The 13,960-nt window shown below is 45.5% G+C and overlaps 1 protein-coding gene across 1 annotated transcript in view; it reads right to left on the minus strand.

The window, feature by feature from the left end:
• The window catches only part of HEPHL1 (hephaestin like 1), a 537,160-nt gene that overhangs the window by 301,020 nt on the left and 222,180 nt on the right, over positions 1-13,960 (minus strand). The window contains exon 7 of the mRNA XM_069639277.1: positions 1,837-1,976. Coding sequence (XP_069495378.1) covers positions 1,837-1,976 — 140 coding nt within the window. The remainder of the gene's footprint in view (positions 1-1,836; positions 1,977-13,960) is intronic.

Consider the following 13,960-nt stretch of genomic DNA (forward strand, 5'->3'; position numbering starts at 1 on the left):
GATGACCAAAGGCAGGTGCTTCTCTTCTCAATGTGGTGGACTGTCTCTAAACATTGCCTAGCTTCTAGTGTTCAGAAGGAGTGCGTTGTTGGGGAGTGGCCTCAACACAGTCTCCTAGGGTTCAATGGTTTCAGGTGATATTAGAAAACTAAAAGTTAACTCATGGTTGCTGCTTCCAGAAGAATTGAATATCTCCTTTGTTGTGTTTATGAGAAAAGGCACCTGTTCACATGAGAAACGTTTGGGATGAATGCTTATGGCAAGAGATGACACCTCTGCCTCTAGATACATGGATCTGACCTGCACCCAATGCCCCCTCTGGGAGGAAATGTACACCTGTAGACAAAGCAATGCCATCACCAGAATGCTCTACATTTAACTCATACAAAGTTTCAAAGCATGAGAACATACATGGAAGGACCAGACTCAAAGCAGGGAGGTAGAAGAGGCACCCCTGGTACGAAAATGTACAACTAGGTATTGCTCTTTGGGGATTGCCTCTTCATTAAGGTGGTGCAAAATGAATGCGCGAGCCATATGGGCATTTCATATAGCAAAGGGGGCGGGTAGATGGCGCGAGGGGTGAACTGGGACTACGCAGGCAATCGGAACAACGCTTTGGCTAACGGTTTCAAAAGATGTCTCAAAAGGCTATTCCTCTAAAGGCCACAGTGAGAATGTTTACTGCTTGTACAAAGATAATAATTACGCCACACAGAAAATCGTACATGCATTCGAAACATGCCATGTTACACAGATTGTAGTACATATCCCAACAGTTCAAAATAGAGTGCGATCTTAAAAGGCATGGTAATAATGACGATTAGAAAGAATAATGCTTTGAAGCTAAGCAGGCTGCGTTTCCTGGGGCCACGTATGAGCACTGCCACGGGACACTCGAAGTGGCAGCAAATGTTAGTAAGCAAAAAATGGCAGGTGACTGTGAAAGAAAAAAAATCAAAGGGTACAGGGGGAATTCATGGCAGTAGAGGAAGAAGAAAATCGAGACAGAGCCAAAGGTGAACGTACAATACTGAAATAACACAGAGCTAATGAATACATGAGGAAAATAGAAGACCAAGGTGTGTGGGGCTGAACAAGGAGGGTCAGGTGAAAGACCGGAGTAGGGCATAGTGTGCAACAAAATGGGATTGGGAGCGACAAAGTGTGTGACAATGTAAAGGTGTAAGAGAAGGCGGTTACCTGAGAATGTGTACAGAAAATACATGGCAAAGATGGTAGGAGACATAAAAGAGATGGCAGATTCATGCAAACTTTGCAAAGGTGAGAAATCAGTGGCACAGTGATCCTCAGAATTCTAGGAAGGGCTTCAGAGCACCAGCCATTTTTGCCCATAATCCTAGCCTTCTCATTGGCCGCCTAGCACTGCATTTTGACACTGAACATTATTTCCAGGCTGCTATCAGGCAGCATGGCTCTGAGACGGAGAACATGCCTTAAAACCTCCTAAGAAGGTTGGAGCAAAATGGAACTTACATGCAGGGAAGGCTGCATTCAATTAAAAAAAGTACTTGATCATATGGCAATCTACACAGTATGAAACCAATAAATAATATGTAGCCTAGGTTTAGTATCAGATCCGCAGAGCACTCCTTCCTTCAGGTGCAAACCAGGGCTAGCAGGAGCAGTACAAATCGATTCCAGTCATGTTAACTGGTGCATTACCACTCGCCCACGCCAGGATGAGCATATGAAAAACTCTTACTGACCCCGCCCCACCCTTTTATCAACCAACACCATTGTTTAGACGGTTTACAAAATATTGGTTAGAGTTCATGACCCATAGATGTGCATCTTTGGGGAGGATTTCCGTACCCAGTATCCCCAGGTGCCGTTCAGCTGCAGACCTAGTCTTCTTTTGAGTGAAGGTCTCATCGGTGTATTCCGTGTAATGAACTTTCCAGTAGGTCCCTCCAATACGGTTGCCATCTTGGGTGAAGAAGATCTCAGAGTCACTGCATTGGGATAAATAAAGGACATTTAGAGCATATTTGCATTTACAAACTAATAGTTTTGGATTGCCATTTAACGTTATGTTACGTTATGACATGTCATGTTTAAACTGCTGGGATAAGTTGTGCAAAGTTGGTTCTGTTAGGATCTGTGTGTCTTGGTCCTAAATACATCTTGAAATGTTCAACTGAAAGTGTGCTTTTGATACAGTTTCCTTTTGCTTTTAAACAGGGTCTCTTCCCCGCCCCGTTTAGACTTTCACTTTCTCCCTCATCAGGTATGCAGATCTGCAACGACAAAATCAGGAAGGTGCACAGACTGGGAAAGCCACGCCTCATGGTGCAGGGGGCTACATCAGGTATGCAGATCTGCAACGACAAAATCAGGAAGGTGCACAGACTGGGAAAGCCACGCCTCATGGTATGGGGGCCACATCACGCATACAGCTACGCAAAAAGACAAAATCGGGTAGGTGCGCAGTTGGTTAAGCCACGCCTCATGGTACCGGGGTTGCAGACAGTTAAGATACCTATTTAGAATTAGAGCGCAGATCAGGTCAGTTAGGCTGCAGACAAGTGAGATACATATTGAGCACTAGACTGCAGGTCAGGTCGGATGCAAACATGTTAGGATACATACTCTGCACTAGAGTGCACATCAAGTAATGTAAGGGCGCAGCCGACATTGTCCAGAGAGGTTCAAACTTTTGTGTGCGTAGAGCAGACAGGGAAGACGTGGCACACCATGCCTGGGGCAGTAGTTAGGTCCTATAGGGCCACGGAATCGCAGGTGGTTTACCTCAGCAGTGCAAAGTATGCAGCTACGGAGGCCATCGTTGGACTTTGCAGAGTGAAGAGGATGGTAGAACAAACAGTACCGGGGAAGCGGAGGGTAGGTTCGAGAGATAGAGGGGCCCACCACTGTAGGGGGGCTGGGGTGTAGGAATCGAGGTAGGACGGCACCAAGCAGCTAGCCTAGCGCGGACAGGCGCAGACAGAAAAGCACAAATGCCTTCGACACGGGCCGGCATCACCTGCCGGCTTGCTGGAGGCTGCGTCAGAAGCCAATCAGGCAGCAAATCACGTTGCGTTTCAGCCGGCACACCCATCCATTCAAACTGGGTGCCAGCAAACGCAGATTGGCGGTAGCTTCTGCCATTTTAGGAAGAAGCCAATGCTCCTTCCTATTTGTCCCGTCCCCATCCTTTCGTTTTTAGGGATCTAATGCAGGGTTTTGATATACTAGCTGCTTATGTTGTTATGACTGGTTGCATTATGAGACGGTATTCATGTTAGTTCACATGAATGTCACTTTGCTCTGTACAAGGTTGACAGGCAGCCAGAGGCCAGAAGCCACAAAACACCCCAATAAATAAATGTTACACATGAGCAGCACTCAGTTCATAAAAAGAGCCATGAAGCCCAAAGTAGATCTGCAAATTAAGCTGGTAAGCAGACTCCAGACTCGTGCTGGTTCTCAGAGCCCCACTGTGCCTTCTCAACAGGACAGAGGTAGCTGCATCCAATAGTGATAAGAGGAGGGGTCAAGTTCTAAAAAAGTGGGGGGGACTCATTAACATAAGCAATGGGATGTGACGTCACATTAGCATATCTCGGTGCAATATGCACATTTCCTTCAATTGGCTTTGCAAACCCATACAAATTGCACGAGAATGGCATTTGCCTTTCATAAAGTCAACACTCAAAAAACCAAGACAGGATATTTTCTTCTAATAGCTTTTGATAACGTTAAACTGCGTGCATGTTTTAAACTCTAAGAATCAGGGGGGTTGCTAGGTCTGGAAAAGACCCAGGGCTACTCTGATGTCTCAACTGTTGAGACTGGGGGCTAGGCAGCCTTTTGGCTGTAGCTCCTGAGATTCTATCCGGGGCTACAACCAAAAGACCAGGGGCTATAGCCCCCTTAGCCACCCCCTAGCAACGCCTCTGCTAAGAATCAAGAACAATGTTTCCCTGGAACACGCAATTCTGAAATATGACATTTCACCTTTAGTTTCTATTTTCCATCAGTTTATCGGGCCCAGTAGTGAAGAGTCGGCACTGCGAACATGGTACCTGCGGTTCAGTCCCCAGGACGGTGTAAATTCAGAAGTTGACAGTCACAGTTTCTCATTTTACACAGGGCCTCGAAAATACCCAGGGGGATGGCGTCCGCCCTCTGATAAAAGTGGGTGGACGCCGTGTACCCTCGACTTGAGCCCTGGATAAGAGTCCTGCCTAACACACTACTCTAACGATCCCCATTAAGTTCCTAGTAGGCCTCAAGAACTTCAAGGAAGCCGGCCTAGGGCATTACTCCCGTAGGAGCCACATTTTAAAATGCAACCTCATCTAATAGTGCTTGTAGTTCCTTCCACATTTCCTTTCTATATAATCTTGATGTCCATGGGCCATTTTGGGCATTGAGAAGTAAGTAGAGGGGCATTTCACACTGTTCCCCTGTGCATGGTTTCAAAACACCCAGGCTCACAATGACACCCTTGCACTGTGGAAGGCCTGATCACAGCTCAACCAAAGCTGTGCTCATGAACTTAGAACATTTCACACAAAAGTGTGCCAGACCTTTACTGCATGCAGAAAGGCAGAAGTCTACCTGTGACCCGCTCATCATCATTCACATTCGCCTTTCACAGTTCATTCTTCACTTTGCTGCTACTCTTGGTCAATAGGCTTGGCAGTCCCAGAAAATCATCTGCTCATCTACTCCCAAGTAATGAAAGCAGACCGGTTTCAAGAGGTCATTTTGGCACATATAAAATGCATCACATGGCCACAGACTGCAATTCGTAATATTATACATTAAAAGTGCCCGGAATTCAATTCTTCCTCATCTTCAGACACCTTTGAACTTACTCGACTTCCTGCACAGCTCTGCAGGTTCCAGGCTTATTGGCGCATCATGCGCCCACACTTTACTTTATTTCATCTTTTAGTTTTGGGTCTTTTCCTGCTGCCTTTTCCCCGGTTTTTCCTCTTGCCCGAATTCATTGCTTTTCCCTTTCCTCACAAACGACTTTCAGGAGACCCCTGATGGTGGCAGAATATGCCACTTTTCGTACAAGCCACGGGGGTCTAAGACTTTTACAGTGGATATTTAGCACAGAATAAAACTTTGTAATATAAAAGGCAAAATCGAAGATGTTGGCAAAATAAAAATGGAACTGTCTGCTAATTTGTCAGCGAGTCGCAAAACAAGGCAATTAACATTTCTGACATACAAGTAAACCTGACTGTTTTTTATTAAAAAGGGTTCAGAGTGTATATGTTGCCCATATTATCATTTTCACAGCCTGCGAGTCGCTTTTAGAGCAAATTAATTTGTGATGCAAGCATATTCTCTCCACCTTGTGCCTGACGGCTGCCCTGAGACTTTAGGCTTGACGACTATCCAATGCTATCCAAAGAGCAGGTTGTCCAATAAACTTAGCGGTTCTCCAAAACCTATCTGGGTTTACTCTACTCTCACCCGTCAACCTAACTAGACAATTGCAGCTCAAGGAAGTGGCTGGAAAGGGGTTGTGTATATGCATATTGCCCATTGGAATATTTGTTCCAGAAGGGGGAAGGTTATTACGTTTCCGGAGATTATACTTAAGTTGCGGGCCTTGCTTCTGAAACGGCATTTGGTATGCACGCTTAAGCAAGCGCGATCAATTGATAGGTCCAAACGATTAACTTCGGGATGGTTTTTGCAGGGGCGGGGCCCTTCTTTGGCTAGTCCGGAGGGCTAGTATCAGACAAACACCGTCCTGGATCCCGCTACAAGTGCCGGTCTGTAACAGTTTTATCAGCAGGAGGGCCGCCGTGATCAAAGGGGAAGCCCCGCAGTCTCACGGCTGAACCCATGCGTTATTCGTAATGAGGTTGAAAAAAAAGAAAAGAAAAAAAATCACAGCAGTAGTGTCAAATTGGGATCCTTTCTGTTACACTGTAGTAGCAGAACAGACCTATTTAGTGTACGGTGTACAGATGACACCTTGACCTCAGCAGGCCGTGGTTACTCGCCCGGCTGCAATTTAAAACAAAGAGCAGGCAAAACAAAGTAGCAGAGTCCCATGCCCACTAGAAATCTGCACACTAATTATAGAAGTCACCAGATTTACTACGGGTGAATTCAGCTGCAGGGTGCCACAAGAAGCCACCAGGGTGCAATCCGGAGACGGGACAGTATTAGGAAGCTCTAGCCTACTTATTGGCAGCCGACTCCAAACGACAAACGACAAATGCTGGCAGCCAAACAGCCACCAGACTTACCCCCTTTGAGACTTTCAAGCTCCGCTGCTATTCCTCTCCACTCCGCCGCCCAGCCACTCCAACAGACCCCCTCATACGGAAACGGGGGCTGACGGGGATGGCAAGGCTCTCACTGCGATACGGCTTCTCCATGCGTCCTCTCGCCTCACGCTGCCTCTCGCTAGCTCATCTACTTAGCAAAGCATTGTAGCTTCTCCATTTGCATTCCATGATATATACAGTCAGGGCCTCTTCACGGGTTCGGCGGAGCGGCAAAAATAACACCATTACTGCCCCAATCCTGAATTTGGGTGCAAAGCTGGAGATTTACCTCCATCTTTAAGCTAGAGGTAAACTCCAGATTTCCGCAAATTATCGACACCATTACTGCTGGTGCTATTACCGCCATTGGTAAAAGCACCAAAAAGCCCAATAGAGTCCTATGGACTCTTATCAAAATAAGGAATTACCATCCTTACCATAACTCGGTATTTGGCGCTAATAGCCCTTTAGTCACAGACAATCACCTAGTTATGGCTGGTAGCATTGAACGTGTTCTACCAACTATTGTGTATTTTTTGTACACCAGGCTATGTCCATAACCTTGGTAGTGCACAATAGGGGCACCCAAGTACCAACTTGGGGCCTCCCTTCCTTTTTCACCATTACTAGCGTGGTTGTTCTTCGTTAGCCCTTCTTCTACCATTCTGGGAAGTCAGTGTGTGTCTTTTGCCTTTGATGGGAACCAGAGTGTCTGGCCAGGCAGGAAGCAGGGGAGGAGTTTTCCACCCTCCACCCCCGTCTTTTGACAAGAGTGCCTGAATAGGTCCAGCTCCCACAGGGGGTCTGGCTGTCCTGATTGGACAGCCAAATTCCCCTTTCTGTAAAATGCTAAGAGATTGCAGAAGAGTGTGTGTTGGTACTGTATAAAAGGTGAGGCTTCTGGAGTGAAAAGCAAGTCGACAACTGGAAACAGAAGTAACTGAAGACAACCAGAGACACCTGCAGACTCTTTGCAACACCATGAAGTGACCACTGCTGTCCTGACCCTGTTTTATGTGCGACAGAGGAGCTCCAAAGACGACAAATCCTTCCCTTTGTCTGGTGGGAACAACCATTCCCAAGAGGAACTTTGTAATGAGCCATCTCTCAAGGTCCTAGGAGTTCCCAGAGCTGCAGAACCCCAATACCAGGAGACCTGCTGCCCATTTAGAGTCCATCGTCGTGGAAAGGCTGAATCCATCCAAATTTTTGCTGAACCCGTAAGGACACTCCAGAGCTCCGATCCAACTCGGCCAGGCCCCCTCACCAGAGTGCAGGTCTGCAGGAAGCGAAGAAGATTAACCGGGTGAACCAGGTCCTTTGTTGGTGCTGCAGAAAAGGTGCCAAAACCGCAGAGTGAACCAGGAAGTTGCTGAAAGTCGTGCCAGAGGTCCTCCCTCAAGACTGCTGCTGCAAGACCCTTTGTCCTGCCTTCAGTTACCAGACCAAGGTTTCCGGAGGTCAGGTCCAGAGCTGCAACATCGCGGAGCATCCATCACAAACATTTTCTTCTAACCCAAGGAACTGTGGGGAAACAGGTATTGCATGTCTGATTCCAAGAAGTCGCTCCATAGCGTTGGAGTGCATGTAGAGGTGTCCAGGGCAACCCCCTCTTATCTCTGACCGAAGCCGCTGCTTGTGTCCCCTTCTCAAGCCCGTTTTAAGGTCTCCTTTGTTCATTGTTAACTTGCTGCTTCAATACCTTTGAAAGTTGGCGTAGGTATATCGATGATATTATTTTCATCTGGCATAGCACTGCAGACAACCTAAATGCCTTCCTGTCATGGCTTAACCAATGCCATAACACCATTCAATTCACAATTACTATGAGCAATACTCATATATCCTTCTTGGACCGTCTGATTCAACATCAGGCCAATAAACTCATCTGTTCACTATTCACCAAACCTACTGACCGGAATACTTTTTTGCATTTCAACAGCTTCCACCCACGTAATCAAAAAGAAAGCCTGCCTTACTCTCAGTTTCTGAGACGTAGGAGGAACTGTACTTTATTTTCTGATTATGACCATCATGCCCAGATTTTGGCCACCAAATTTAAAGAATGGGGTTACCCAAAAAAGCTCATCTCAGATTAATACAAACGAGCAAGGTTTACCTTGCGGGAAACCCTCCTTGAACCTAAAAATCAGTCATCACAAGATAAATCGGTCTGTGCCCTGACATACAGTCCACACACCTTTATGATTTTAAAAAACCATTAAGAAATATTGGTCTCTGGCACAACTTCTGTTACCTGAAGAACCATTACCACTTTTTGCAATGAAAAGGCAAAAAAAATCTAAAGGACCAATTGGTCCAGGCTTCTGCTCCAATAAAATCCTCCAGATCTACAACTAGCTGGGACCTGCAGCCGCTTACAGGCCACTTTGCTTGTGGGTCCTGTTCGGTATGCAAATTTACACTAAAAACCAAAGCATTTTCTTTTAATGGTAAAACCTGGGACTTACGGCATCACTCGAGCTGCAAATCAGCTTGGGCAGTTTATTGCATAGTGTCTCCTTGCGGGCTTAAATATATCGGCAAAACAGCAAGCCCTGTGCACACTCGCATTACGGAGCATTGTTCCCGCATTAGATGCAAATCTATTTCATCCCATGTGAGCCATTTAATGTAGCATGGCCATTCCACAGAAGACCTACGTTGGTGGGTTATTGATGTTGTCAAGAACGCTGCTAATCCACATCAAGCATTGGCTAATAAGGAAGCGCGTTGGATTTTTCTACTTGACACCATTGACCATGGTTTAAATGAAGCATTTCCCGTTTGGTAGGTCTACGCTGTCACTTTGGGCTACTGTCCACTCGGGCCAACAGACATGCTAGTTAGTACCTACTTGCAACATCCAATTTCTTGGATATAAGACTGACACTCACTTATTCATTTATTTGCCCTTCTTTCCTTTCTAATTTTTGAGAGATTTGTCTTTCTATTATAGTTTAGGGCAGTGTCCTTTACTGCGTTCTCTTTTTTGTACCAGACGCAGTGACCTCGACACTTCTCGTGTGACGATTGCACTAAGTAGGGCAGAATGCCCCACCGCAGCATCATACTGCATCCTTGCGTTTCAATGGTTATGGAATGATAGACCACCTTCCACCGTTTCTCATGCACCCTCAGAATTACATTTGTTTACTCATTATCCTCTTTTGCTCTCTATGACTAGATTCACTTCCTCATTTTGTGCCGCTCCCATTTCCTTGGACTTTAATGTTTTCCTGTTGCCGTACACAGAAGCTTCTCATTCAGCCTTACGGCGGCGACAGATGCGCGCAATTTGACACACTTCGGTTGTCTTCTACAGGTTAGTTGGCTCCAGTCCACAGCCATCCAATTTATTTTTAAGTTAGTTAAGGACCCCATACTAACGAATACGCTCCGGTCCCATGTTTTCACTTTTTTCCTGCCAGCACTCCTTCATAATGGTGCGAGACACCTGAAGCCTTTATGCAACTCCCGGATACATTCCAAATAGATGGCATTCACTGCCGCGAGCATGCAGGAATCCCAGCAGGCAGGTTAGTTCTTCTAAGGGGCATGGTTAATGCAGAACTGATTGCAGATTCAAGCCGCAAGCCACGCATCTATAATTAAATAAAAACTTTTCTATTTGTTTATTTTACCAGACCACATAGATGTTCAAGAGTCCAACAGGTACTTCTGAGGTACTCCGTGATGTTATGACCATTCACCAAATGGCACCATCGTACTTGCATGCTTCACATTTTGAATAAGAAGCAACACTTTTGGCAGATAACAGCGCCCCATTTGAGGTGCAATTTCCTGTATTCGTTCAGTACCATGTTGGTATTTCTTTCCTTCTATTGCACTTGACTAACAATTGGACAGGAATAGCACTAGAGTGCTCTGCTCTTGCATGCATGCCGTTAACAGTGTTTTATTTTCAAAGTTCTCTTCACCCAATGACCACAGTGTTTCTTTCCTTGGCCACTAGATTGGTGATGGATTTACTTTAGGGTTGGTCAGACGGGGCACTCCCTCTGTGACCTTCGCAGGAGCTGCGAATGCCCAGTTCTACATGTTAAACGATTATTAGTCTTACTTGATACCTTTCATACTTTGTTTTTAAATTAATGAAGGCACAACATATTTATCAATTTCGTTTGGTTGTTCCCTAGGGGCTGAACTAATAATTATCATTCTGATGAAGGTGGTATATCCTTCCTACTTTACCACCGAAACGCCAGTTTTGCCACTGTCCATGCACGGGGGGGGGGGGGTGTGTGACCACACCCTTGACAAGTGAACATGGCCCATCATGCTCCTTTCCACTCACGATCGCGGATGGCGTAGTTCTGCATCAGCCTAATTTTCACTAGCTTTGAGACCAGCATTCATGTGGCATCAAACCACAAGACAGTGTTTCGGTTGACGGTCCGCCGTTAGACTGATGAAACTAGCAGTAATTGAGCTAGGGACAGTTATCTATATTTTGTAAAGCCAAGGTTAGATGCCCTATAGTCAAATTCAGTTTGTGGACCATAATTAGCACTAGAAATAGATGTGCTTCCTTGATTCATACCTGTTGAATTTAGTGTACTTTATCTTGCTAACAATTGCTTAATGTTTTTCTGAAATCTATCAGCTCCACACAATTTTCTGTTTTGTATATTTGTTATTTCTTTTGCATTATATAATTTTGTGATGAGATGTTTTCCTTTTTTTGAATCATTGGAATAATAAAACCTAGTTTTGAATGTGTTCTAGATTCACTTATTTCGTTGCATTTGTGTCAATAATCACATACTGCACTACTACAGTATAACAGGTATCATACCTTTATTAGACTATGCGATTCATTCACTATACCAACCAGTCTAGTGAATGCTGGCAGTCTACAAATTACTTTTTCAACTTTACTCACACGGGAACACACTTTTGTTTACTTTTAGTCCTTTACTCCACTTAGTTCCCGGGGTTTATGGAGTTCCTCTTTGTTACCACATCAATAACTTTAGCTGGAAGAAATCGACAGGAACTCTTAATTATTCACCGATTGTCAAGATGTCAAGCCCTCTCCAAACTGCCTTTAGCTAGGGTTGCGTTTTTGGACTTAAAAGACTTACTAGGTGAAGAAAACATCTCTAGAACCTTGAAGTAGCTCATGCTACAATTTTACTCCCTTTAAGTGACTTTACTTTATGTGTTTGCAGAGTAAATGTATTACCGTATAAACCGCAATAACCGATAATATGATAACATTGTCTTTTCCCTTTCTAACATTGCTACAAATGTAACCGTGAACAAACACAAAAGTGAAAGTCACCTTTGAAGTGTATCATCAAGTATTCCTTAGTGTTCTAACGTAAACGTCTGAAGTATTTAAAGTGAATCTGGTGTAAATATAATTATAGAAAAAGTTTATATTTATTATAAGTGTATGTGCTTCTTTGTTGTACCCGTCTAGCTAAGATTCAGTGTACCTACCTACAGTTCACATCTTCCTCTTAAGACAAGTCTGACTGCTCTGCCACTCTACCAAGGTCCTGAGCTAGTACAGAATGATACTAAGAGTTGGGGCTCTACAAACCACTGGGATAGCTTACTAAAGTCTTACTGCAAGTAGGACTTTAGAAAAAAAAACCTTACAATGGGCCTGGTAAACTACAGCCCCCATTCGGGACAGGGCAAGCAGGATCACACTTGGGGTGACCTCAGAGAACAGGCAGACCCTTAGTAGGGATATGTACGACCCTCTCTTACGAGAGCGGTACATATCCTAGGTTTTGATGAGAAGAGGCTGGGCTTCTGAACTGTTGCTGTTGTCTTCACAGAACCATTCGGGTGCTTCCTCTCATTTCAGAGACATATGTAAAAAGAGCGTCTCACTGACAGGAGAGAGAATGAGAGAGCGAGATGGAGAGAGGCTCACCAGCCTGTGCAGTCAAGACACCCAGTGGGGTGGGCCGTCCTGCAAGGCAGATTCAGGGAGACATCCAACAAGGTTGACGTGGAGCACTGGCCAGCGATGAAGCCTGTGGAGTGCTGCTCCCTGCCGTCAGGCGAGGAGCTCAAGAAGCCTGGGCTTGCCATACCAAGAAGTGACAAGACCACCAGAACTGTGTTCGACAAGTGTTCCTGGAAGGCGCCGGAAAGAACCGAAGCCCGCGCATCGCTGCGGATACCAGAGGATAAGAAAGAGCCATGCTGCTGCCGACCCTGAGGAGCATGCCACTGCGTGCAGGTATGTGGAACGCTCGAAGAAACTGAGGAGGGGGACCGGCCAGGAAAGATCCCAAGTCAGGGTGAGAGGGTGGGAGACCAAGGAGGGCCATCCCTGCCACACTGTTCGAAGGAAGGGCAAGAAAGCAAACACCCCAAGATGAAATTGGAGTCCCGAAAGTCCAGGAGGGTCTGAACCGGAACACAGCATGAGACAGGGAGTAAGTCCTTGTACCCGAGGTCGGGGTGAGAGCCCGAGAAGGGGCGATAATCTATACACCGCACGTTAGGGTGGGAGAAACATGATACAGAAAGGAGCTAGGAGCCCGTACCAGGACGATAGTCCGTATACCAGGGTCAGAGCCTGAGAAAGGAAGGCCTAAGCGGGGTCAACCTCTACCCAGTACGAGAAGAGGTGAGAGTCCAAACAAACCATGCAGGGGTACGATAAACCCGGTACAAAATGGGGCTGAGAGCTTGAAGAGCCTGAGAGCTGGAATAGGAGAAAAAAGCCTACATAGGGCTGACAGACGTATGACCTCACGAGGGGGTAAAGCGCCAGAGACCCAGGGAGGGGATGCAACTGAACTAGTTCCAGAGAAAGCCGGGAGTGGCCTGGCCAACTAAGACATTTTGAAAGGACTTGGTTAAGACTAAGAGATCCACAGGCCAAACAGCCTAGAGAGATGTTTTCCAGGGCAGGAACCTTGGGAGTCAATCCACGCTGAAACTGTAATAAAAAGGAAAGAGCTCTTAAACCACCATGTATTACAGAGTTGGGAGGCTACAGTGTGGGTCTGAAGCGAGCCAAGCTGGGTCAGAAGACCTTACCCTTTTCTTTAGGTTTTGTTTCTTTATAGTGCTAGGCTAGGATCAGGCTGGATAGGTTTCTGGATGGGGGACCACATTAATTTGGTCAACCATCTGACATGCACCCTTTCAAACCTTTTTTCTTTCTTTAAGTACAAGGAACAGAGTTATATGGTTAGAGTAGGAAGTTTACTATATAAATAAAAGTTTATAGCAAAAACTATAATGAGTTGCCCGTGTCCTGATTCTGACTTACCACTGTGGCCAACAGAAAAACGTGTGCTGAAATACAATAGAGGTGGCAGGGTCCAGGGCAGGACACTCAGGGGGGGAACAAGGAGCCCTCTAGACATAATTCAGAGCCAGCCTTGTTCCAGAAGCAGTGAGCGAGAGCCTTAGTATTTTATGTTTATTTGAAGAACAGGGGTGTCAATGTCGATCAGAAATGACTAGGGCATTACAGATGGCAGAGGCATTACCAAAAGGGGAGCCTGCACAAAAGCATAAAGATGAGAACAATTGGTGAGCCTGTATATGAGGGTGTAAAAAAGTGGGACATACACCAGGGAAAAAACAAACAGAAAGAAATATATATTTAATTAAAAAAAAAAAAAGGTGAGTTACAAAGGTAACCTTAACCTAAGGGGGCAAGTGCTTCAAACTAAAGAGGAATACTA

This window comes from Ambystoma mexicanum, chromosome 7q, assembly GCF_040938575.1.
Source record: "Ambystoma mexicanum isolate Mex_15411 chromosome 7q, UKY_AmexF1_1, whole genome shotgun sequence".
Lineage (NCBI taxonomy): Eukaryota > Metazoa > Chordata > Amphibia > Caudata > Ambystomatidae > Ambystoma > Ambystoma mexicanum.